This window comes from Suricata suricatta, chromosome 8 (assembly GCF_006229205.1).
Source record: "Suricata suricatta isolate VVHF042 chromosome 8, meerkat_22Aug2017_6uvM2_HiC, whole genome shotgun sequence".
Taxonomy (NCBI): Eukaryota; Metazoa; Chordata; class Mammalia; order Carnivora; family Herpestidae; genus Suricata; species Suricata suricatta.
In genome coordinates this window covers 52,138,793-52,163,640 of record NC_043707.1, presented here as the reverse complement: position 1 = coordinate 52,163,640, position 24,848 = coordinate 52,138,793, and the positions used below count along the sequence as shown (strand labels likewise).

At 50.7% G+C, this 24,848-nt stretch overlaps 2 protein-coding genes across 11 annotated transcripts; both read right to left on the bottom strand.

Moving 5' to 3' along the window:
- Nucleotides 1–1,169: 1,169 nt before the first annotated feature.
- On the bottom strand, nt 1,170–9,877 carry PSRC1 (proline and serine rich coiled-coil 1). Of its 9 annotated transcripts, XM_029950029.1 has the most exons (9): nt 8,636–9,877; nt 8,196–8,290; nt 4,464–4,521; nt 4,315–4,372; nt 3,413–3,854; nt 2,948–3,062; nt 2,609–2,857; nt 2,214–2,307; nt 1,789–1,873 (listed from the first exon to the last, which is right to left on the bottom strand). In XM_029950029.1, the coding sequence occupies exons 3-9, from the start codon at nt 4,480–4,482 to the stop codon at nt 1,861–1,863; spliced, it is 990 nt and encodes a 329-aa protein (XP_029805889.1). In that variant the 5' UTR covers nt 4,483–4,521; nt 8,196–8,290; nt 8,636–9,877; the 3' UTR covers nt 1,789–1,860. The 9 variants fall into 9 exon arrangements, with proteins under 9 accessions (XP_029805895.1, XP_029805887.1, XP_029805889.1 ...); XM_029950035.1 differs by lacking the exons at nt 1,789–1,873; nt 8,196–8,290; nt 8,636–9,877 and adding exons at nt 1,170–1,766; nt 4,763–4,852 and having other exon boundaries at nt 2,609–2,727; nt 2,919–3,062; XM_029950027.1 differs by lacking the exons at nt 1,789–1,873; nt 8,196–8,290; nt 8,636–9,877 and adding exons at nt 1,679–1,766; nt 4,763–4,852.
- On the bottom strand, nt 8,688–24,732 carry MYBPHL (myosin binding protein H like). 2 transcript variants are annotated; one of them, XM_029950036.1, is made up of 11 exons: nt 24,632–24,724; nt 22,729–22,859; nt 22,116–22,301; nt 13,706–13,794; nt 12,948–13,143; nt 12,608–12,747; nt 12,306–12,465; nt 12,067–12,203; nt 10,813–10,999; nt 9,887–9,932; nt 8,688–8,779 (listed from the first exon to the last, which is right to left on the bottom strand). In XM_029950036.1, the coding sequence occupies exons 3-10, from the start codon at nt 22,258–22,260 to the stop codon at nt 9,922–9,924; spliced, it is 1,065 nt and encodes a 354-aa protein (XP_029805896.1). In that variant the 5' UTR covers nt 22,261–22,301; nt 22,729–22,859; nt 24,632–24,724; the 3' UTR covers nt 8,688–8,779; nt 9,887–9,921. The 2 variants fall into 2 exon arrangements, with proteins under 2 accessions (XP_029805896.1, XP_029805897.1); XM_029950037.1 differs by lacking the exons at nt 8,688–8,779; nt 9,887–9,932 and having other exon boundaries at nt 10,891–10,999; nt 12,955–13,143; nt 24,632–24,732.
- Nucleotides 24,733–24,848: the final 116 nt, after the last annotated feature.

Genomic DNA, 24,848 nt, shown 5'->3' with positions numbered 1-24,848 from the left:
CATCTAGGCAGCTGTCACTGTGATATAGGTGAAATGTGTTACGTGAACTTTAAGATCAGCCATAAGAAAGGAGAAGACGGCAGTGACATTTCAGTGCCTATGTAGGGTGCTCATGGGCATATGTATGTGGGGGGCAGGGGACACCAGCTGAAGTTCCACTCCCTCTGCCCAGTTGTCTCTTGGCTTCCGTAAGTCACAGCCTAAGCCTTCCAAGAGGGAAGTTCTCTCAAAACTCACAAGGAATTGAATTGTTTCTGGTTGCAAAAGTCAAAGGCTTAGTGAAATCTGTTTTTAAATGAGTCTCTCATCCATTCAACAAACCCCCACCATCTTGCACTCAAATTTATTTTTTCAATAAATGAATGAAATTCTCTGTCACATACAAATCAAATGCTAAGCACTGCAGAAATTTCTAAAACCTAGTGCCAGCCCTCAAGTTTAGGAGGGGACATAAGAAGAGAACACCAACAATTCTAATGATAGAAGGCAGAACATGACAAGGTGTTCTAGTATCTTCTACTGAAGCAGCCAGTGAAACTGAATACCAGGGTACCTACCAAAGGTTCCCTTCATCTCATTAGTACAGCAGACTAGATGCTGAGGCGTTCTTAGAAGGTTCCATCCTCGGGGTGCCCGGGTGGCTCCGTTGGTTAAGTGTTCGACTCGATCTTGGCTCAGGTCATGATCTCACAGTTTGTGGATTCGAGTCCCGCTTTGGGCTCTTGGCTAAGGGTGAAGCTTGCTTGGGATTCTCTCTCCCTCTCTGGTCTTTCTGCCTCTCCCTCACTCATACTGTCTCTTGCTCTCTTTCAAAATAAATAAATAATCTTAAACAAAAAGGAGGCTTCATTCTTTTGCCAGGAAAGGACACCCAAGCTTAGGATATAAATAAGTGACCAAGACCCTGCCTTGATAACCTCACACAGTGCGAATTAAGCTACATTTTACTTGATCTGGACCTTCCAGTAACACACGAACCCTGGGAAAAGGCAGCTTGTTCCCATCTAATGCCAACAAAGGGAGGTCAGGTGGTCACAGCCCAATGAGCTGCAATCACAAGAGCCTATGGAGACCCCTGCCTGGGACCCCCTCCCGGCTCCCTCAGTGGAATAACACAGGAGTTTACTGCGTATTTGTTTGAAATTGGAGAATTTTCACATAAACACAGATTATAAAAATACATTCCCTTTTATTTTAGAAAAACACAGACAGGTGTAAGCTTATGGAAAACTGGCCTCTTCAGAGTCACAGAATTCACAGGAATAAGTTGCAGAGACCAGGTGCCTGCCTCTTCCTCTCCAAATAGGCCTGCGTCCAGTAGAGGATGTGATTCAGGACAGTTCTCGGAGAGCAGTGTGGTTAGCCCGCACCCCAGAGGCCATTCGCATGTAAATGTCCAGTGACCCAATGCCCGGGAAGAAGATCAAACTCTCTGGGACTGAACACAAGAGTGGGGGTGGATGAGGACAATCCACTCTCCTGCGTTTCTCATTTTCTGCTCCTTAATTTTGCTGTGGGGAGGTGACCTCTTTTCCCTAATCCTCTTTCAACCCACAGACTTTGATTCTCCTCCAGCTCAACCCTAATCCACCCCTCTTCACTCCTGGGGCACCAGCCCTGGTGGCCTCTCTTCCTCCTGCTACTGGGTCTGGGGGCAGGGCCTGCCTTCCATGCGAGGGCTTGGGAGGTCGAATAGAGGTAAGAGTCCAGGCAGTGACTGTAGTGGTTTGCTCCTGAATTTCTGCTTGCTGTCCTGATGTCTTTACCTAAAGAGTCAGAAGGAAGAACTGCTTTAAACTGTCCCTCTTCCAGGGCGCCTGGGTGGCTCAGTTGGTTGAGTGTCCGACTTTTGGTTTCAGCTCAGGTCATGATCCTAGGGTTGTGGGATGGAGCCCTGAGTCAGTCGGGCTGTGTATTAAGATGGAGACTACTTAAGATTCCCTCTCTTTCTCTCTCTCTCTCCTTCTGCCCTTGTCCCCTGCACTTTCTCTTTTTCTCTCTCTCTCAAAAAAAAAATTAAACTGTTCCTCTTTTTCAAGCCCATTTGTCACCCAGCTGAATTTAAGTTCCTCAGGGAAGGAAAAATGGGGACTCCCTGACCCTCTAGGGTCCCCTCCTCATCCCCATCTTGACACACAGAATTCAGGGCTGGTGTGCATAACAGTTTGGGAGCCCTGGTGACAGGGGAGAGACAGCACCTCAACCAGTCTTACCTGGTGGGTCCTGGGACCGCCACTTTCCTCGGGGGCTGCAGACTGCTGCGAGTGGCACCAGGGACAGGCAGATTTGGCCTCTGGGAAACAGGAACTTGATGGGGGTTAACAAAAGAAATAAGTGAACAGAAGTTCAAGTGACCTTCCCTGAGTGAATCTGAGATTAATGCCTTTCCCCCCACCCAAGGTTAAAAAATGTAAAGTATTTGAAAAACAGCTCAGACACTTTACCAGGCCCCACATCTCTCCTAAACTCAGTCTCCCCATCTTCAAATTGAGCCATAATGAAGATGGAGAACGGGGTCACTGTTCCCAGCTCTGGGAGGGTGCATACAATGGGCAAGGGTAGGCATTCTTCTTCCTGACTCCCAGCCGTTACATCCACTCTTCCTCACCCCTGTGCCCTATGGCGCTTGGTCGCGGAAGTCCTTTCCGAGGTGGCAGAGAAGCTGGAGGCAGGGCACCTTTGCTGGGTGGTACGCTCCGGCTGGTGAGTGGCATTCGGCTGGCAGGCCTGGGGATGGCAGAGGGCACTGGAAGCCGACTGGAAGGCTTAGCAGCTGCTCCCTGTGGCCGAGAGAGGCGCTGAGAGTTGCCGGTAGGAGGCTGTGGGGCCAAGACCGGTCTGACAGGGGTAGGCGGGCCTGGTGGAGAGGAGTAGAAGAATTTTAGGGTCAGCTCCTCGCCTTTCGTCCTCCCATTCACCCACAGTTTCGCTGCCCAAGTCTTCTCACTTGCTGTTGCTCTCCCACTGGGCCCAACTTTGCCCCGGATCGGAGGAGTGGATCGGGCAAGAGGAGAAGATGCTGGGCTTTTGGATGCAGGCAACAGATTGCAAGTGGGTGACTCCTGAAATACAAAGGGAGAAAAAATAGGACCAGAATGGAAGAAGAATCTGTTCTGCTGGCTGCTGAGGGATAGAGGTGGAGAGCTGCCTAGATCCCAGTAAGGAAGGGCAGGGGTTTGCTGCCAACATCGTCATCCTCACCAATACCATTTATTATGAGCTTATTACAGACCCTTATTACAGACACTGTAAGTGTCTAAGTGCTTTGCTCATGGTATTTTGCTCAGTTCCAACAATTATGAGGTAGAATTTTGCTATCTGCACTTAACTGACGAGGAAGCCACTTCATGGCAGTACCGAGTCACACACTGTGTTTAAGGGCACATGTCCAACCCAGACCCTACAAACTCACCCTTTTCACACTGGAGGGCCTCTTTCCAGACGCTGCCCGGAGAGCCCTGACTGACCCCTTCTTATCGCTGCTCCGGAGTCGGGGTGTCAGGCTGCTTGGGGAGGGGGTGCTCCGAGTCAGAGAACTCACGGTGGGCAGCAGGTCTCGGACAGGACTGTCCTTCAGCACAAAGGTCTCCCGCCGGGGGCTGGGCTTCACCCTTCGGGGCCCCAGGCCCTCGCCTGTGCCCTGCTGCTCCTGCAGGGCACACTGCTCCAGTTGAACTGCCAGCCGGTTGGCCTCGTGGAGAATCTCTTCCAGCTTCTCCGGACTAAGGGGGCCCAAACTGAGCCGCAGCCCCTGGGGGGCGGGGGCCACTGCATTCGGGTTGCTCCGATTGGACAGTCCTCTTCGGAGGGGTTTCTCGGGAGTCACTGACACTGCTATGTCTTCCTCCTCACGGCTGAGACAGAAAACAAACCAGGCACCATGCCCACCCAGAAGAGAGCAGGAGACTGCGAAACAACCTGGGCAACTCCTCCACAACAGAGCCAGGGACACAACCGAAAACCCGGAAGCCCATGCTGGCTGTGAGATCTGGCCTCTAGGTGATGGGACGCTGGGTTTGATGAGGCCTCCCAGGCCTTTAGCGCTTATCGACATTGGAAATTATGTCAGGATGCAGAGGCAGCAAATCCACTTACCCTTCTTCTTAATATCCTGAAATCTCATTCCCACTTATCCCTTTCTCCCTCCCCCAAATGTGTCATAGCGGCCCATGTCAACAAGTCACCCAGCAGCCCAAGGGCACCCAATCTTGCTGAATTACCAACCCAGACCCCAGAGGCCAATAATTCAGCACTCAGGGGATAGAGACAGGCAGGCACTGTTGGAGGAAAGCAAGCAGTGAAAGAGGCTGGTACCTGTCAGACGGTGACAGCCCTCCGAAGTCCAAGGTCTCATCCGCTATGAACTTTACATCTGTAGGGGAGGAAGGAAGGAATGCCAGCCTCGGGTCCCCAACACCGCTCTCAGTCGCAGCGCCTTGTTCTTCCCTCCTTACTTTCCTTACCTTCCTCCAAATCTTCCATGTTCCAGCCAGCAGGTGCACAAGTCAGCTGAGACCTGAGCTGGAGAGAAAATATACTTTTCTTCAGGTCTCCATCCTGCCCAAGGTCCCCAGCTAAACTCAGGGTGCAAGCCAGGGGGTGAGGATCATGCTGGAGGCAAAGCAAGGGTCCCAGGAGGAGCACCTGCCCCTGTAGTTATCCTTGTGACTTCCGGGGAAGGAGCAGAGAAAGCACCAACCCCCCTCCTCAGGTTGCCCTGCCGCGCCCCCTCACCCCCGCCCCCAACCTGCACTCTTCTTACTGGGGGCGGTCTGCGCGCCCCATCTTTTTCCCCCGCCACCATCCTCCGGTTCTTTCTCTCCCCAAACCACCTTTCCACTCACGCGGCACCACAACCACACCACACCTCCAGCCCACCCTCTGTTTTTATTTTCCGCCCGCCTCACGTCTCGCAGAAGGTGCTTGCCTCCCACCACTTAGTCCCGGGAATCAGCACTGAGGGGGTGGGGCTCCTTTCGAATCTCTCAGGCCCCACCCACTCCTACCACATGCGCCCCGTGATTGGTGATTCCCAACATCCCTGCCCTCGGGGGCGGGGCGGCGGCGAGCTGCCGGCCGGAAGTCTGCAGGTGGGGGCTGTGTGGAGAGCGGTTCTAAAAAAGACTTCATCCGGAGGGCTACAGCGGGGAGGCCGGGAGCGCGCGCGAGTGCCCGGGAGATTTTTCCTTGGAGGAGGCGGGGCCTCGTGGCGGCGCGCGAGGGACCTGGCCAATGACTGTAGGTTTCTCACCCTGTCGGCGCCCTGTTCATCGCCCCCTCCACCAGATGGGCGGAGCCGGGCTCCTTGCTGGACCTCCACGCGCGCTGAAGCTAACGCTTCTCGTGAGGAAATTTGTTTTCAGGGTCTTACTCCGTTTGTGAGCACCGCATTTGCCACATTTACTCATTTGTGATTTTTCCAAGTTATTGAAGCACCTAGACGTTTCTATTTTAGGTATATTGAGGTTCTCTAAGAAGTAACATCTTTCATTTTTTTTTTTTACAAGTTAACATATAGTGTAATAATGGTTTCAGGAGTAGAATTTAGTGATTCTTCACGTACATATAACACCCAGGGCTCATCCTAACAAGTGCCCTCCTCAATGCCCATCACCCACTTAGCCCATCCAACCCCCCATCCCCCTCTAAGCAACCCTCAGTTTGTTCTCTGTATTTAAGAGTCTCTTGGCTTGCCTGCCTGTTTTTATCTTATTTTTCCTTCCTTTGCCGTATCTTCATCTGTTTTGTTTCTTAAATTTCACATGAGTGAAATCATACATTTGTCTTTCTCTGACTGAATAATCTCACTTAGGCTAATACATTCTTGTTCCATCCACATTGTTGCATATAGTAAGATTTCATTCTTTTCGATTCCTAAGTAATATTCCATTGTATACATATATAAGACATCTTCTTTATCCATTCATCATTTAGGTATATTGAGGTTCTCTAAGAAGTACATCTTCCATCGTTTTAAGTGACAACATTTGCAACCAGAGGTAGCTGAGTTATAAACTAAACAGGCTTTTTGGACATGGAGATTTGGGTCCAATTCAACCATGGCTTCTCTGTCAGGAGGCTGGCAGGCTTGAGTGTATTTGACCTCTAGCTTATCTGTGGAGTGAGGACCCTGTCAGTCAGGTCTCGTGGTTAGGAAGAGAGCTACCAGCCTCAGATTTATGTGGCCTTAGGGGTAAGAGGGTGTGTGTGTAATTTGCCACCTGTAAACTAAAAGCTGTGTTTGTAAACTGCTTAAGCCTACTTATTAGAGATCTTCCTATTGTTGTTTCCAAACATTGCCTGTGAATGGGCTGGGCCACCAGGTAACAGGGCTTCTTAGAATTGGTCTAAAAATTTAAAAGAATGGCTGGACAGCTTTAGTCTCCGGAGTTTATGACTATTCTTTTGGCTATTTATAAGCTTGTTTGTTTGTTTTGTTTACTTTCTAGTTTTTAGCTGTGAAGCTGAGGTGATGAGGTTTGCAGGCATGAGATGTTACTGTGAGAAATGCAGCAAGCAAAGGCGCCTTGGGATTCAGGTGGGGTGCTAAGGCAGAGGTGGGGGGCGGCCCAGAACTTGCAGGCTTGTGTGAAGAAGAGCTGAGAGAAGAGGATTGCCTGGTTTTCTGTAGGCTTGTGGGTGAGGGTGGAATTTGGGTTGCTGGTAGGATTCAGATTCTGTGGAGGTGGGAAGACCAGAGCCAGTAGCTTCCCTCTCTTCAGGCAGGTGGTGGCAAAGTGACGAATGAAGGGCAAGTCACTGTTCATTAACGACATTCCTGCTGGGCCTAGGAGCAGCCTGTCTGGGGGGACCCTGCACTTGCTTCTTCACCCAACCTCGGGTGAGTAGGGGAGGCAGTTCTAACAAATTGGAGGTTAGCTTCTCCTATGGAAACTCATCTCCAGTGTCCTGCTACCCGGTTATGATTTTGAAAGCTGTTGCAGTACCAGAAAAAAAGCAATCGAACTACTTTCTCCTCTATCAGAATAACTACAAAACCAGAAAACACAGGTTTCAGGCATGAGAATTCTTTACTCAGCCCAATGCTACTAATCTGGGAATTATTTGTCCCCCCTCAGCCCAACTCCCAAAATGATATATATGAACAGATGTTCAAGCTTTTGGATAAACAAATACCTGGCACGTGGTAGGCCTTCCTTCAGAAGGAACTCCATAGTGTTGAGCGCATAAATGACAAAATTACGGATTCCAGTGTAGTTCTTCTTGAATGTGGAAAGATTAACTGTGACTGGAAGTCTTGTTCAGTGTGAAGATTTTATTCCCTCACCGTGAAGGTTCAGCATATATGGACTTTGAGGACTTGGACAGCAGTGGGCTGAGGCCAGAGGTCTAATTGATCCTTAGGGCGTCATAGGTGGGTGTCCTGACCTTGGCCCTGTTTCACTTAGAGGGAGACCTCCTGGCAATTGTGTCCCTGACTAGCTGGCTTTGTACTCTGGTCCCCTTCTCTCCCTAACCCATCATTCACAGCAAGGGGGGTCCCCCAAGGGCATTGGACCCTACAAATAATTTGTGTGCCTACTTTCTCAGTTTTCCCAAGATGCTACATGACTAGTGACATTCTGGATGCGTGGAAAATGTTGATTATGACATATAATGGGTGCCTTGGCGGGTATCAGGGCTTAATTCTCATAGTGCTCTAGTTGAGAAAGGCTGGAATAGACACTTTGCCTTAGCTGAAAATAGACCTTTGGTGTGAACAGAAAAGCCCTTCTCAGTTTTCTCAGCCCAAACACACCCTTCTCCTCTTCAAAGCCTTGCCTAAGATTTACTGCCTCCTAGCAATCTTTTCTTTCTTAAAACCTGTGATCCCAATCCAGACCCGCTACAGTGAGGGTCGCTGGGTGAAAGCGGAAGGGGATAGACCCCAACTCTTAGTGGGAAGAGCACCATGCTTTTGCTAGCCAGGAAGGGGGAAATTGTTGCTGTCTTTTGCAGATTCCATCAGAGAATGCTTTTAATATCTTACTTGTTATAAGAATGAAAGCAAACATATAAGCAAGGGCACCTCACCTTTATTCTCTCCCCAGGGCTTCATGAGACTCTGCTCCAATCTCTACAGTGTCTCCCAGCCCTCAAGTCTTAGTGCTCTGTCTTTAAGTAGCTATGTGCGTATGTACGCGTTCTGTGATCTGCATCTCTGTGAGAGAGGTGCGTCCTCTTTCCCAACTTACACTGGTAAGATCAGAGAGGAAGAGAGCAAGTCGTGTTCAGCATCTCTTTCAGCACCAGGCACAGGATAGAGTTGAACTTGGCTCTGTCACAGACTCTAGACAAAGGGACAATGTTAGAAACCTCTGTGGAAGAGAATGTGGCTATACAAAGAAAGAGGAAGGGGCACCTGGGTGGCTCAGTCGGTTAAGTGCCTAATGCTTGATCTCAGCTCAGGTCATGATCTCATGATTCTTGACACTGAGCCCTATGCCGGGCTCTGTGCTGACAGTGCAGAGCCTGCTTGAGATTCTCTCAATTTCTCTCTCTCTCTCTCTCTCTCTCCCTCCCTCCCTCCCTCTCTCTGCCCCTCCCCTGTTCACACATACACACTCTCTAAATAAATAAATAAATAAATAAATAAATAAATAAATAATAAACAATTTTGAAGGAAGGATTCCACCTTTCTAAGTGGTTTTCCCATATAGAAAGGCCCAAACAGATGGACACTTATGCACTGAGGATCCACAAGTTTATTTAGATTAATCCAAAGCCGATGCTGTTGCTGGAGCTCCTTAAGAATACAGTCTCACTGCAGTCAGGCTTCCTGGAGGCACAGAAAAGAGAGGGTATGTTGCGGTTCTGCCAGCAAACAACCAGTGCACACCCAAGATGCCGAGGCAATCCTCATCATGACCCCTGGGTCCCAGGCTGTGAAATCTCTACTTACCCTGCTTTGTGGCTGTGTGCTCGCTGAGAGAGAGGTGACAGGGCAAGTCCCAACACAACATAACATTCACACAGAGAGGGAATGAATGGATGGCCAGAGAACTATCTTTGCAAGCCAACTGGCAGATGGAGCTTTCCTGAGGAGTCCGTACTTTTAATGCATCCCTGAGGGTTTTCATTTGCTCTATATCAATTATGGGCTCAAATAAATGGCTTCTGGGATGGTGTTCATTCTCAGTTTTCATCAGCCAGGAGCTGCAAGTCCCAGGAGACGCTGGGAACCAATTCTCCCTAATTCTCCCATGAGCTGCCCTTTCACCCCACTCATTAGTTCATGCACAGTGTTTGTACTGTGAGTGATTTAGAATCTGAAGAATCTATCACATTTTGGCCAATGAGTTGTTCTTTGCCAGTAATGTGCTGCTTGGGACCACATACCTGCGTGTTCAATTATTATTGACATATGATGATAATGGTGGTTTTATTCTCTCAGAAGGGAAGGAATCCATACACTTCAAAGTAAAAAACAAGCAAACTAATCTATTTCTTACCATGCTCATGATACTGAGGTAGAAACAGTTGGCAGGAGTGATTTCTTGTCTCTTTTTCCACACTGCTGCCACTTGGTGGTGATGACCCACTTCCATCCTCTACTCCTGACTGTTCCCTTGATGTCTCTTCCCACCCTCCCTCCACAGGGCCCCCTTACAGTTAGACAGATGCTATCACTCCTTTTCAGAAAACCATTAAATTTAATACCTATCATCAACTTGAGTACAGATAGAAAGAAGATATGCCAAAAGTATATGGCAAAGTCCTTCCATGGAGATGATAGGATTAGCTTACAAAACAAGTGCTTAAAAGGAAAATAGTTACCAATGACTGCATGGTCGAAAGGCTTAATTAGGAATATATATCTGTCTCAGACTCAACACTGACCGTAAAGACGAAATGCTCTGTTCAGAAGCCCGGTCCCTCTCCTTACCTTTGTCAGAGTTCCCCTAATCCTCTTTGGAAGCCTCAATGGGGAGCTGCAAGAATTCAGACATTTCTCAGAGTTAACATCCCAGAAATTTCTGGGAAATCTTCTTGTGGAGCATTGGGAAGGGACATACTTTTCATGTTTTTTAGAGCCCATTATGCTCATTAGGAGTCTCTGCATGGGGAAGAATAGGGCATGTAATGGCCCATTCATTCCTGATTCATGCTTTGCACACTAAGAGAGTGCCCACTGTGTGTCAGAACTGGGCTCAACACCAAGGGGACAAATGTGAATCAGACGGTACCTGCCCTCACAGTGCTCATGGTTTAAATGAGAAGCAAATCAGTACATGAGCACTTATGTTAACAATATGTTAAATGCAATGATGAAGATCTGAACAAGGTGACAGTAATGAATACTTTAAAAGATGGGGTGCCTCTCTCAGCTATGTGTCTGATTCTTAATTTTGGTTCAGGTCATGATCTCATGATCCTGAGATCAAGCCGCACATTGGGCTCTGCACTGAGCCTGGATCCTGCTTGGGATTCTCTCTCTCTGCTTCCTGGACTGGGTCAAAGACTGTATAAAAGAAAACTGATCTGAATAAGGAAAGGCTTGGGCTCTTTCTAATACAGTGGAATCCTCACGTAACCAGTACTGGGAATCCTGGAAAAGCCGATCACCACCTTGTGCTTCAGGGTTCTCCTTAGCAGACTAGAAATGGTCATTCTTTCTCTCTTACAGAATTGTGTTGGAGAGAAATAAGACACTGGATAATAAAATCGGCTCCTCAGATACATCCTGAGGATGACGGTGACCAGTGGCGAGAGCACCTGAAGGGGAAGCCATCCAAGGCCTTCTCCATGCAGGCTGTGGCTGTGCCCCTGGGTTTTCCAGCTGTGGAGAAAGGGTATGAGTTCTGCCCTTACCTTTCACATCCACCCGGCAGTCCACAGACGCCTCCCCCAGGGGGTTAACCGCCTTGCAGGTGTAGATGCCCCCATCAAAGGGACCAGGCTTGCGGATTTCAAGAGAGCAGATTCCCAGGTGAGTGAGGGCCCTGTACTTGGGGTTGCCTTGGATATCCACCTTGTTTTTCAGCCAGATGATCTTGGGCTGCAAGATAAAGAAGAGGGGGCCAGCATGGGAGCGGTGAGAAAGTTCCCCATTCCTTACATTTGAGGAGGAGTCTCTTTCTAGTATCCTCAAAATCCTCCCAGGCTCCTTCTGTTGGTTGAAATGAGGACCTGAAACCTTGTCTTGTTTATCATGTATTCTGGACTAGAAAAATGGTGGGATCTTCTGTTCTATGCCTGCTCAAGCAGCCCCTTCCTAGGCACTAGGCCTCAGAATCCCCTCTTTTTTGTATCTACATTGTTGAATCATTCATATTCTGTTCCCACTGTTGGCTAGGGAGTCACTGTTGTCCCCTCTGGTTAGAAATCAGTTTCTAGAGTAGGCCTATTGATATTCTCTTTCTGAGATGTTATCTCCACATAGTCTGGCCCAGGACTTATATGTGAAAGGTACTTGGTAAGGCTGTTAGGGCTTTTTAAATTTTCTTTTCATGTTTATTTATTCTTGAGAGAGAGAGAGAGCAGAGGATAGACAGAGAGAGAGGGAGACACAGAATCCGAAACAGGCTCCAGGCTTTGAGCTGTTAGCACAGAGCCCAATGTAGGGTTCAAACTCACAAACTGCGAGATAATGACCAGAGCTGTAATCAGACACTTAACTGAGCCACCCAGGCACCCCCTTGGTAAAGTTGTTAGTAATGTTTTATGTGGTAGAGTGTACGGAAGTCATGACTAGACTGGAAGACATGCTCAGGGTCATGGCCTCAACTCTAGACACCTGCGCAGGTGAGGCATGGTGGGTGACTTAGGAGAACCCAGTGGGACTCCATCACCTCTGCCAGAGACAACTTGAAGCTCATGCCCAATTGCCAGCAGATCGGTAAGTGACATCTTCATAGACAAGGAGCAGACACTAAAAGGAAAACTGGAAACATCATCCACGTCAGCCTGTCTTGGACTCTAAGTGCCCTGACCGTTCCTAACCTACGTAAGCCGCTGTGGAAGAGGCAGGCGATGGTGACGGGAACACCCGTTTTAGAATGCTCTCCCACATCGCCAAGGTTAGGTCAGGAGCAGGGAGCAGCATGGCACGGCCACCCCACTTACCTTGGGAGAGGCGCGGACACAGCAGAAGAGCTGGGTGTCATAGCCCGTGACCGTGGTGCAGTCTGCCAGAGGCTGGGTGAACTTTGGGGCTTCAGAGAAGTCTCGCTGTGCAAACCCCTCCATCTTGCGAATGAGAACTGAGGAGACCGAGAAGGGTCCTGCTGCAGTGCCTGAGATCCCCCACCCCTCTTCGCCTCTCCACCCTCCGCCCTTCCCAGGTCTGGGTGTCCGCACCCCACCTGCTTTCTGGATGTGGGCAAGCTCAGCAGTGATGGGGGCTGTCTCACTGAGCCCGCACTGGTTCTCAGCAAAGACTCGAAATGTGTAGGAGTTGCCCACGATGAGGTCGGACACTGTGAAGCTGGTGCGGTGATAATGTTCCAGCACCGTGAACCACAGCTTTGGGGGCCCAAGAAGATGCCATGAATGAGAGGCCCGTTTTGTGAACTCGGTCCACCTCGGCCCACCGCATGGAGGTAGCAGAGCCCCATTCCAGAATGTGTGACTCCTCCCTCCCCGCTTCCTCCCAGCCAGGCCTCACCCCAGATTTTGTGTCAGCCTTCTGCACCGTGTATCCCAGGAGTGCTGCATTGCCTGTGTCTTGGGGAGGTGTCCACTCCAGAGTAGCACTGGAGCCCCAAACGTCCACCAACTTGATACTCTGAGGAGGGCCTGGCCTCTCTGAAAGGGCCAAGCATTGCAGTGGGTAAGGTACGGCTCACATCTTCATGGAAATCACTTCAAGGGTGCCCTTCCCCTTCTCTCCTCAGCAGTGCCTCTTCCCAGCCCCCACTGGCCCCACCCTCCCTGGCTTCCCCAGCTGTCTGTGATGTCTCCTCTTTAGCCTGAGGACCACCGCTCTCCCACTCCCCCTACTGTACCAATCACCAGGATGTCAAAGGAGGCAGTGGCCTCCAGCTCGCCCAGCCGCACGCTGAGCTGGTAGCGACCCGAGTCGGCACGTTGGGCTTCTCTGATGAAGAGGATGGAATCCCGCTCCCCATTCCGCACACTCACACGGCTGGCGTCCAAGGCACAGCCATCATGTGTCCAGGTGGCTCGAGGTTTGGGTTTGCCCTGAGAAATGGGAATAAGGCCGTGAGCAGCCCCAAGAGGCCTCGTGACCCTCTGTGCTTCGGTGGGGATCAGATTCGCCCCAGGTCCACATGGTAACTTGACTTGCAACAGCGAATGCCTTGAGTTAGAAGTTCATGGACTGTCCCAAGGGACCTGCATCTTTCAGCGACAGCTGAAAGGATCTTGGAGGAAGGAAGACCCCTTTTGCTTTGAGTGTCCCGCCCTCTGAGAGTTTAGATCACCCGAGGCAGCTGGGGCTAACAATCGCTGTCTAAACTCCCGAGAACCGTCCAAACTGACAGCTCCCAGACCTCTGCTGGCCGAAGGGCAGAGGTTGGCCTCAGCTCGTCACACGGGGCACGCCCGACCCAGCCTCCCCCTCAGCAGTGCAGATGGAAGAGTCACTCTGCCTCAGACTTCTGGTGACACGGCCTCGTCCACTCCAGGCCAGGATGACTCCCCCACTGCTAGCCAGACTCTTGGTATCTGTTTCCAAGTCAAAACCCTGGCCTGGTCCTGGCATGGACCCAACATGGACTCAGCACGGGGCCAGAATGCTTACCTGGAATGGGATTAGTAGGTTCACAGTGTCTCCGACCTTCCGGATATAAGTCTGCCTCAGGGCCCGAGGGAGCAAGATCTTGGGGTGCTCTGAGTGATGAAAGGAGAGAGAACAGTGGGTGGTGAGCCTCCTGTAGTGGGAGGCGCCGAGCTCAGAGGAAGTGGACACTGCGTCTGGCTGTGCTCCATGGGCAGACGCCTAGGTCCTCGCCTAGGGAGCAGGAAGATTGCTCCCTTCATCTTGCTGGAATTTAGGGATGAGTGATCAGCTGAAATATCCTCTTGAGAGCATTCAGGTCTTGGCAGAAAGCACTGGAATGTGAGCGTGATGCTTACTTCTTTTCATTTGTAGCGCTCAGCTACTGACTTTTCATCAACCGAGATTTCACTTTTCGGTTTAGGCGCCGACAGGTCCAGCCTGTGTGGTTTGCCTTTCTTCCTACCCCTTTTCTGCATTTGTCCTCAACAGCACTCTTTTATCAAAGCCACTTTTTTTTTTTTTTAAATCCAAGCCACTTTCAATGTAGTCTGGACCTCCAAGTGTCAGCCCTGCTTCCCAGTTTGATTCTAGACTGGAGAGAGTTTTCCAGTCTGCAGGCAGAGTTGACCCTGGACCCACCAGGACAGCACTGACATCACTGCAGGGGGAACTGGCATCTGGGTCTCTTCCTCTGCGTGGCTGTGCTGCTTGGACGCCTGCACAATGCTCTTCCAGTTGGTGGAGGATTGCTTTGTACCAACAGACTCTGGGAATCCGGGAAAAACTGGGCTGCCGCTCACTACTCCTTGATCTCCCAGGCGTGTTCCAGTGAGTAGAGGGATTTGTTTATGTCCCTTGGCTTCCGGGATGGAGGTAGGGGATGCTCAGGAAAAGTGCTGAGTGTGAGTTTTGGAAGATGATCAGGTGTGACCTGTCTCCTCTCCGGATGCCTCAGGCTGATGCCTTGGCTGAGAAAGTGCAAACATCCCACCTGGGTTCCCTGGGGGAGCCTGGCACCATTTTCTAGCTTTGTCAGGGTTCCTGTCTCCTCCTTCCTCAGGCTGAGAGAGGCGCCTGCTGCTGTCGTTGAAAGTAGAACATGACAGCGCCTTAGTCCTCACCACCTCCCAGGCCTCTCTGCACAATTCTCTCCTGGACTCGTAAAACGCTTCACCCAGTTCACGACCGAGGCAAACAGCACAGCTGTGCGATGGTGGGCTGCAAACTCCTGATAACATAACATTTCCCTACGATACATTCCTGAGCACTCCACTCTTTGGTCTTACAAACGGAAGGGTTTAATATGTACATTATGCAATGCAAACTTTTGAATGGTGAAATTTAAAATAAATAGATGTTCTGCTATGTTCTTCCTCAATTGGTAGCCCATCATGTAGAGACCAGGAACTTCCTTCCCACGGTCTGCCCTGTCACCACCCCGAGATCACCTTTAGCCTTTGCAAATAAATATAAACACAGCGCACACTATCTGTTTTATTTATCCAGTTTCCTTTGTTGCTGTGTGGCGTATGCTTCCCCCTGGGCTGTGCCTTCTTAGACTGCATCTCGCCACCACTGCCCCTGGCAGAAGCAGGAACAAAGTGATATGGGGCCTCCGGTGCTCCGAGCCGCTGGCTCGCCTGTGCTGCTCAGGGTCTGGCGCCTCCATAAGAACGGGCAACAGCGATGGAGCGACACTTCTCTGGTTGCCCTCTGTTCGACTTTGGCAGTTGGGAAGGGGGTGGGGCATGAAACACAGAAGAAGTGTTTGTGTGATGTGTTCCTTTCCTATGGCCCTCTTGGCAAGCGACCAAGGGGTTGAGAACAAGCGGATATGACTTAAGGGTTTTCTGAAAAAAAGAGGGTGGTGGTTGAAAAGGAGGGTCAAAACCTCATCTTGTTGGGCTTGGTTCCGCACTGTTGGGTGAGGAAGTAGCCCTTCACACTTGTTGGAGAGAAGCTGGCTCTGCTGTCCCCTGCTCTGCCTGCATGACAGGCAAGGGCTCGGAGAGAGAAACACACTTGTAAAGCTGTGCCACCTCTGCATCTAGAAATGTGTGTCCAAAGGGGCTGTTCTCTGACCGCAGCGTATCTGCCCACTTACCTGCCCTCTGCGGTCTGCCTGGGCCTGCGCACCTTGTCAGGGCTCTGACAGCAACCTTGCTCTTAGGAGGAGGCAGCAAAGAAGGGAAGGCAGAGGGAAATGCTCAAGAATTGAAAAGGTGGAGGAGAGGAAAGGGGCCCAGGCCATCACACCCAAAGATGTGTTGTCTGAGCCCTGCTCTGCTTAGAGCTCAGGTGGGGAAGGGGCTTCTATAGATGGGTGCATGCTGACTGACCTATTTGTGCCCACTAGGTGATTCTCTTATTTCTTAGAAAAATACTTTGGAAGATGTTAGCATTATTTCACCTGAACTAAGGAGAACAATTACAGAAATAGTTTTATATGGAACATAAATTAAGATGGTGGTATTCACGAGGCGCCTGGGTAGCTCAGTTGGTTAAGTGTCTGACTTTGGCTCAGGTCGTGATCTCATGGCTTATGGGTTTGAGCCCTGCATCAGGCTCTGTGCTGACAGCTCAGAGCCAGGAGCCTGCTTCAGATTCTGTATCTCCCTCTCTCTCTGCCCCTCTCCCGCTTGCAGTCTGCCTCTCTCTCAAAAAGAAACAAACATTAAAAAAAAAATGATGGTGGTATTCGGAGGAGGATGAGCAGAATGGCCCTCGGTCCAGAAGGACCCAAAGGGGGCAGAGAGACGGAGAAGGGCCCACAGCCAGGAAGGGGGCTTGGGCCCAGGCAGCTGACACGGGGCCAGAGGTGGCAGGGGAGAAAGTGTGGCAGCTGCGGGTGCCCGGGCAGCCAGCGGCACACTCTTTCCCTCACCCTTTGCTAAGAATGTTAATCGGAGGCCGCATTTGGGGCATCTCTTTTCACACCTCTGCAGTCAAGAGAAGTGTTAATTGTACTGACCTTGGGGAAACATGGCTTTTCCCTGAAGCCCAAGGTCTTTCTATTCCTCAGATGCCAGGAGGGATGTGAGCCAAAGACTAGAGCCCTAAAGCACAACCTAGGTTTTCTTTTTTTGAGAGAGAGAGAGGAGAGAGAGAGAGAGAGAGAGAGAGAGAGAGAGAGAGAGAGAGCGATCGAGCAGGGGAGGGGCAGAGAGAGAGGGAAACACAGAATCTGAAGCAGGCTCCAGGCTCTGAGCTGTCAGCACAGAGCCCAATGCAGGGCTCGAACTCATGAAGAGTGAGATCATGACCTGAGCCGGGGTTAGTCACTTAACCGACTGAGCCACCCAGGTGTCCCACAACCTAGGTTTTCTAAGACCAAGTTTGAGACAGCCACAATTTGGTTTTCTCCCTTTGTGGAGTCTGGGGGAAAAGGCATTCTGAAAAGTCCTTTGAGAGACATTGGCGTCTGACCTGTGGTAGCCGTCTTTCCCTCAGACAGAATGCAATCTAATTCTTTCTTTAAAATGGACAGAGAGGGGCGCCTGGGTGGCTCAGTCGGTTAAGCCTCTGACTTCAGCTCGGGTCAGATCTCATGTTCATGGGTTTGAGCCCCACATCGGGCTCTGTGCTGACAGCTAGCTCAGAGCCTGGAGCCTGCATCCGGTTCTGTGTCTCCTTCTCTCTCTGCCCCTCCCCCTCTCATGCTCTGTCTCTCTCTGTATCAAAAATAAATAAAACATTAAAAAAAAATAAAATGGACAGAGAAGGAGACTACTTGAAGTCCAAAGATCTTGACTCCTCTTGATTAGAAATTTCCTCTTACTTCTCCCCTAGTTTCATTCTGCTGAAGTTTATGCCCATTTCCTTATTCTCTGCTCTTGGGGAAATAGATGTTCCTATTCTCTCAAAATTTCCCTTCACACGGTTAAAGACTGTTCTCCAGCAATTCCTTAAGTGCCACGTAGTTCACACTGATGTTCTTACTTATGGGCTGGGGGAGTGAAGGAACAAGACAGACACACAGAAAGAAGGAAGGGAGCTGTGTGTGTGCACATGCGTGTGTGAGAGATAGTGTGTGTGACAGTGTGTGCACGAAGGTGTGTGTGTGAGACTGTCCATGTGTGTGCGCACACGGCTGTGTGAGGGAATGGCTGCCCATGCAAGGCAAATGCACAAGGTGAGCTGTCGCTTTGAAACAGGCTGTGGCCTTGGCCTTATCAGAAAGTTGTCTGGAGGAGGCCACAGGAAGGGCGACCTTGTGCAGGACAGGAGTGTCATCTCCTCAAAGACTGTGAAACTAAGGTCAGGAAGAAAACAGAAGGACAACAGGCAACTGCTAAGATTTGCCTCCCCGCCTCTGGGGTGGCCCTCCCCTCAGGCTGATGGCCGTCACCTACTCACCGCCGCTCTCTCCAGTGCAGCTCCAGTTCTGGGTCCTCGTGATCTCATCACCCCCCTTCCAGTCCCTGCAGGCCGCTCACATCTATGCCCACCCCTCCTCCAGCAGTGTCCTCCTCTCTGGCTCCAGCCCCTGGTTCCTTTTGTCATTTTCTAGCTGAATCACTGCAGCCCCTGTAATATGAATTTCAAGTGCATCCCTCGCTCTCTCGTCACCTCTATGACAGAGGTGGCCAACTGCCTGCCCAAATGCATACCGTCTCTTCCGCAGTGTCGTGCCTTCTGGGAAGGGGCTGCCCGCCCCCCTCTCTAGAGGACTGTCAGACTAGCTCTTGCCGGAGCAGTTCAAGTGGAAGTGATGAGGATTACTTCCGAGCCAAGGCTTTTAAGGAATGGATTCTCTATATGGTTCTCTGCTGGCTGCCCGCCCGCGGCTGAGCATGGGCCCTGAGGCACGGCGGACCCACCAGAGGGAGGAGGCCTGGGTCCTGGAATCATTGCATGGACAACAGTTTTTAATAGAAATAAGTAGAAAAGGAAACTTTTTCATAGAAATAAACATCTACTGTTTTGGAGCCTCCCAAGGCCTGTTTGTTACATGAAGTGCAAACCCTGGCAAGCGTCATCTCTGCAACTAGAGCGGGCCCCCCCTGTTGCTCCAGCACCAGCGATCCTTCAGCACCATGGAGACCTCTGACCCACGGCCCTCCCACCCTGTACTCCCTGTCACCCTCTCTGTTACTACTCTTTCCCACCCACCTTGGATCCCAATCATTATACTCCCTCCCTGTGTCCCCACTCAAATCCCTAATCCTCCTTTTCTCCCCCGCACTGGCCAACCCCAGTGACATGCTTCCCACACACTCAGTGCCCACATCTGCATGCTGGGGAAAAACACAATGAGGCTGATGGTAAGCTGATGCCACTAGTGGTGACCTACTCTCCTGGGTGACTAATGGACACCTCCCTCTTCTAAAACCTCCATACTGTCTCCCTTATCCTCATCCTTAGTTGATGATCTTGCTAGTGTCTCAGGCCTGCCTCCAGCCTAGTCTTAGCTCAGCAGCTAGAAAAATCCTTAAAACCTGTACCTGATCATGTCAGTTCTCACTTACAACCCTGCCCAGGCCGCCCATCAGTCTGAGTTGAATCAGTCTTCACAGGGACCTGCTACCTCTCCGCCAGCAAACTTACCATTCTTTCCCTCATTCTGCAACAGGGCGGGTGGCCCCAATCCATGAGGCGTACTCCTACCTCAGGGCCTTTGCACTGACTGTTCTCTCTGGGTGGAAAACATTCCCTCCAAGTATCTGCAAGCACTGTTCTCTCATATCCTTTCAGTTGCTGCTCAGATAGCACCTAACCTTCCCTGAATATCCCATTTAAAACTGCAGACACCTTTCCCACCCCCAGCACTTTGTCCTCCATCTCTGCTTCATTTCTCGGCACAGCATTTATCACATCTGACATATTACAAACTTTATTTATTGTCTATCTCCTTACACTAGAATGTAATCTCCACAAGGGGAGTTATTTTTGCCTATTTTTGTTTGTTTCTGTAGCAGTGCCTGGCACATAACAGGCATAAAAGAAATATTTGTAGAAGGAAGAAAGAAGGTAGGAAGGGAAGGAGGGAGGAAAGGAGGAAGAAGGAAGAAGGAAAGGAGAGTTGCTCCTAGGCATGGGCTGCAGCTTCCCAAGGCCAGATGACATGGAAGAGTTTGGATTGAAAAGAGCCGCAGTTATTCTAAAATCAGCAGCTGGGCCCTGCCTCTGGGTCTCAGGGTCTCCTCTTCTCCACGGCAGGGGTACAGCCTGTCCCCCGGCCTCCCACCCCGCGCTGCGTACAGGACCCAGTGTCTCTGTGCAGTGCTGAGGGGAGACGGAAAGTTGTCTCCCAGTGCTGGCTGCCTACGTCTGCTTACCTAGTAGCCATGTAGCAGGCTTTCCTGACTAAAAGCTCCATGTTGGCCAGTTGCGGGTTATTTTGATGTTGCAAATCAATGTCTGCCTCTGGTGCCTGCTCTGTTTCCCATGAGCACACACGCTCTCTGCAGGGCTCCTCTGGGTGCAGTGCTCCCTGTGAGGTATAGGAGGGGTGAGAGGAAGAAGAGGGCCTTGGAGTGCATGGAAACGCAGGGACCATCTAGGCTGGGTCCATGGCACCCTGAAGGACCTTTGAATAGGCTTCAGGGGTTCTGGGAGCCCCCTGAACTCTTTTGAGCATTTTTCCTGGGATAAGATTTTATAGATTTCATCAGATTTTCCTAGGGGTCCCCAGCCATCCAAAGGTTATCCTTCAATTTACAGATGAGAAAATAGAAGCCCGGAGAGATGTAATGGCTTCCTAGGGTCACAGAGCAGATCTAGGATTTGAACTCCCATCTCCTCTAAGCAGGTAACAGGTGCAAACGTATTTTGCAAGGTATCACAAACAGTGCTTACCGTCACCGCCCTCCGGGGTGCTAATCAGTGGAGCTGCCAGTGCTGGTGGCTGTGAGGCTGCACTTGTGGGGGCTAGCTGGGGGCTGTCAGGAGCCCGTGGCCCACAGTGCCCACTCGCAGCCAGAGGGAGGAGCGTGGCAGAGACGGATGCCCTCCCCAGGGTCTTACGGAGGGAGACCAGCCGAGGTGGGAGTCTGCAGTCCTGGCTCTCATTCTCTCTCTGCCTGGCGCTTATTCCCTGGATCTTTACAGGAAGAAATGGTTTCCTGTCTCAAGACCACCCCAGCCTAGTGTGCTCGCAATCACTTCTGCTCCTCAACCTCTTCTTTTTCAAGGGAGCTAACTCAGCTGGCTCTCTGCCTGTAACATTAAAACAGCTCCTGAAAACCCAGCAGCTCCCATGAGGATGAGAAGAGGCAGCCAGCGTTCCCTACTCAACCCTGTTTGCAGGTAGAACTCTTAGTCTTCACTCCTGACTTGGAAGTATTTTATCATCTACTCACATCTTCGTCTGGCCTCTTCCAAGGCACTCCGGATCATCTCAACAATCCTCTCAACCACCCTACTAGGTAGACACTAGTAATTACCATTTTACAGAGAGAAAATTGAAACTGGGCAGTTGGTTGGCTCGTCCAAGGTCACAGAGCTGCTGGAGGCAGCCTGGGAATTGAGTCTAGATCACGTCGTCTTCTCCTACCGCTTCCTACCCTGCGGTTTCCTGGGTTTCTTGTTTGTGGTCTTTGCATCCCCTGCGCTTAAGACATTGAGGTGCCCAAAGGACGGACTTTGTGCAGGTAACTATCTTAAATGTTTGGGGCATCCTCTGTGGTTCCTTCTGCCAGGTACTACACGAGGGAAGACAAAAGCCTGGCTCCTGGCTTCTACCTCTGGTCGGCCGAGCCAGGAATCATGGGTGACACCCCAGGTGAACATGACAGAGGCCTCAGCCAGAGGCAGCTGGGGAGTGGGTGGCTGGGATGCTGGCAGGGGACCTGGGACTGGAAGGGGCGCCCATCCCCTCCTGGCTTAAAAGCGGCTCTTTGCTTAGAGGCTCAGAGAAGCCACTGTGGAAGGGAGGCCAACTGCTTCCCCTGGACAGTCTCTGCCTCCACGGAGCTCACACCCAAAGAGGGTGGCATTTTCCATGGGAGCTGGCTAAGCTGCTGGGGTAGGTCTTGGACCTGGGGCACTGCCAAGGGAGACACAGAGTGTCACAGACTGTTCACCATCAGCCTCTCAGTTGCTATAAGCTTTTCATTCCCTTCTTCTAAACCAGATGGCCACCATCTCACCCCTCATCCCCCTCTGGCTGGCATTAGTATATCAGGTCCTCAGTCCCTGGGACAGACATTTGATTAAAGGTAAAAATGTAAACTGATCACTTTTAGCCACTGAAAGTACCATCCCTGACTTCTCAGCTGAAAAGCACAAACCCAGCAGAGACCCTTGAGCAGCAAGTAAGAATCCACCAAGGAAAAGGGTGGGGGTTCCAACGAATGCTCCCCCCTCCTAGGCACCGATCCTGTGAAGCTTCCCTCTGCACACGCCTGAGGAGGTGCAGTTGCGGGGTGAGGGATATCTTCCCCAACTCCTACCACCCAGCCGCCCCACCCTTCCCAACACCATGGGTCACCTTCTACAGGGGACAGGAGCTGGAGAATGGGACTTCCGGCCTCCTGTCGAGGTGAAGCTGGGGGTCCTTCAGCATCCGCTGGACTGGTTTCTTTCCCCTTCAGTGTGGATCCTGAGGCCACCTCCGGAGCTGTGGCTGCCTCCATGCTGGGCCACCCGGAGGCTGGGCTCCAGCGGGAGATTTTCACTGTTGGTGGTGAGGGAGGGGCTAAGCACCTGCTCTCCAGCCTGGCCTCCAGGGTCCCAGCCACATGCTTATGTAACTGGTCTGGCCTTTTCCCACCGGGCTACTCCCAGCAGAAGGGCTGAAGTAGGGGCTGGGAAAGAGACAGAGATCAGACAGTAGCCCAGAATAGCTGCAGGAGGACTGAGGTGGCCCTGTTATATCTTGGGAGAGAGGTGACACCCCTCACACAGCCCTGGGGAGGGCGGGGAGGGTTTGAGCTTCAAACAGCTCCCCTGGCCGCACACACAGATCAAACAATGGAGCTCCCGGCTTAGCAGATCTCACACACACCTTTAATGGCTCCTTCTCTTTCTGCACCGCTTTCAGGGAGTTGTGAAGTCTTGTTAGCTAACCTTTTTCAGGGTCTGTCCCCATCCCCTCCACTTACCCCCTTAGTGGCAGTGGAAGGTAGAATCTGCCCTCTGCAGCAGGACTACCTGGACTCACTTTTGGCTCCATCACCAGCTAGCTTGTGTGACATGCCACACATCACAGTCTCTCTCAGGTCTGTTTCCTCATCTGTAAAATGGAGACAGTAATGCCCATAGGATGGTTGTGAGGATTAGAAGAGGTAATCTGTGTAAAGTGCTTAGCAGAGTAGAGCTAAGTGCTTGATAAATGTGAGCTATTTTTAGGTCGGGCCAGCACGTGGCCCTCTGAGAGCTCCCCTGCCTCTGAGATAAAGTACCAGTGAAGTGAGAGGCAGCAGTGGTGGAGGGGAGCCCGGGGCATGAGGTCAGAGGACGTGTGTGTGGCTTTTGGCTGGGCTACTCGCTGGTTAGCTAGGTGACCCTGGGCACATCACTGAGTCTGAACCTCTGGGCTCTGAAACCAGGGATGATGACGATGCCATGACTGTGTTGAGGATAAAATGCTAACAGCAGAAGGAAATGGGCAGAGCATAGGACATGTTAGTTACATACTAAAGGTCCTATAGGATTTCTAGGCTTACGAAGCCATCATTCTACAGGTTCTCCACTGCATCCAAATGGTTTCCTATCATACCCTCACTTTCTTCGCTCCGGAAACCAGCATCCCCTTTGTGTGTGTGTGTGCATGTGTATAAAGACTTTATTTTTAGAGCATCTTTAGGTTCACAGCAAAGTTAAGTAGAAAGTACAGAGTTCCCATATACCTTCTCCTTTCTGCCACCTCCATTTTTATGGAAAAAAATGAGTGTGGTTGAATGGACGAGCTTACTCATTTTTCCCTTCTAGCCCTTAATTTGGAGACAGAGTTGATAGGATCCTGGGAGCTTGTCCTCCAATGGGGTATGGAAAGTCCTCTTTGCAACTTATATAGGGGCTGAGGGCCACGACAGCCAGTAGACACACTTCTGGCCCAGGAACCTATCTATTCATCAGGAGCTGTGAATGGCCAAGGAGGGGGCTATGCAGCTGGACCTCTGAAGCTGCATTTGGTGCCACATCAGGAGTAGTTTGGAGGCAGCTGCCCAATTTCTCTTGTCTGAGTCAGCAGAAGCCCTTACAAGTACAGAGTTCTGACCCTATGAGATTCCAAACCCCCCCTCCCCTTTTCCACCCTACTTAACCTATCCATTGGTGAAAACTGGCCTAGGCTTTCAGTCTAAGCCCTTTGTTGCAATAGAGGTGTAAAGAATCAAGTTAAAAATGCAGACTCTTAGGGTCTGTCCATTATGAAGTCTAATTTAATGGGTCTGGGTGGGGTCCAGGAATCTGCACTGGAAAAAGCAACCTTAGTGATTCTGGTGCAGATTCTTAGGACACTAGGCTAGACAGACTTCCTGAAAATAAAATTACATAATCTCCTAGGGGAGGAACTCTTCCGCTCGGTTGTGAGGCTCCTTAGGAGCAAATTTTTTTGCCTCGTTGGCTTCAGATCATGATGTCAGAGTAGGTATTCATGGGGAATGTCACCCAGGATGGCAGGCTTAGAAGCAATCTTCAAGGCCCAGCTAAAGGTTCAAGGGAGTTGGGGAGGACCTCTCTTAAGAGACAAGTTTTGGAAGAGAGGAAAATGGCAGCTCTTTGAATGTCCTTAAATGAAAAGGATCAGGCAGGACTAGGAGTGAGAGTGACAAGAGAAATCTGAGAGAGGCAGGCTGTCACTTGTCAGACCTGCTGGAAGGAACATCTAACTCAGGAGAGTCATTCTGCGCTGCCGCGTCCAGAAGGAGGAGTGGAGTGGCGCACCCCGAAAGGGTGTGTGGGGTGCGAGGCCGAGGGCGCCGGCCCCACACACACCCAAGGGAGGAGGGCTTCTAGGAGTGTGAAGAACGAGAAAGAACTAAGTTATCCCCCGCAACTTACCTAATACCTCTCATGCGACAAATGCACAGTCCTGGCTCTTTTACTGGCTTATTCTCTGGTGGCTGGAGTTTGATTTCTGAGGCTAGAAAACTGGAAAATCTATCATATTAACAAACTGTTCATATTAACAAACTATAGTTTAGTCATTTTAACAGGTCAGGTAACAAAGTCCAGTCTGTTTTATTTCTAACCCAAATATTGCAAATATACAGAAAAT

What these genes read in the sequence shown, in the direction of transcription:
- PSRC1 (XM_029950035.1), bottom strand. Translation starts at nt 4,804, where the DNA reads ATGGTGGCGGGGGAAAAAGATGGGGCGCGCAGACCGCCCCCA. An exon ending in GGGCTGTCACCGTCTGACAG is followed by an intron (nt 3,855 to 4,314) that starts GTACCAGCCTCT and finishes TTTCTGTCTCAG; the next exon opens with CCGTGAGGAGGAAGACATAG. An exon ending in GCGGTCCCAGGACCCACCAG is followed by an intron (nt 1,767 to 2,213) that starts GTAAGACTGGTT and finishes CTGACTCTTTAG; the next exon opens with GTAAAGACATCAGGACAGCA.
- MYBPHL (XM_029950036.1), bottom strand. Translation starts at nt 22,260, where the DNA reads ATGGAGGCAGCCACAGCTCCGGAGGTGGCCTCAGGATCCACACTGAAG. An exon ending in AGGCTGACACAAAATCTGGG is followed by an intron (nt 12,466 to 12,607) that starts GTGAGGCCTGGC and finishes GGGCCCCCAAAG; the next exon opens with CTGTGGTTCACGGTGCTGGA. An exon ending in TGCCCACATCCAGAAAGCAG is followed by an intron (nt 12,204 to 12,305) that starts GTGGGGTGCGGA and finishes CGGTCTCCTCAG; the next exon opens with TTCTCATTCGCAAGATGGAG.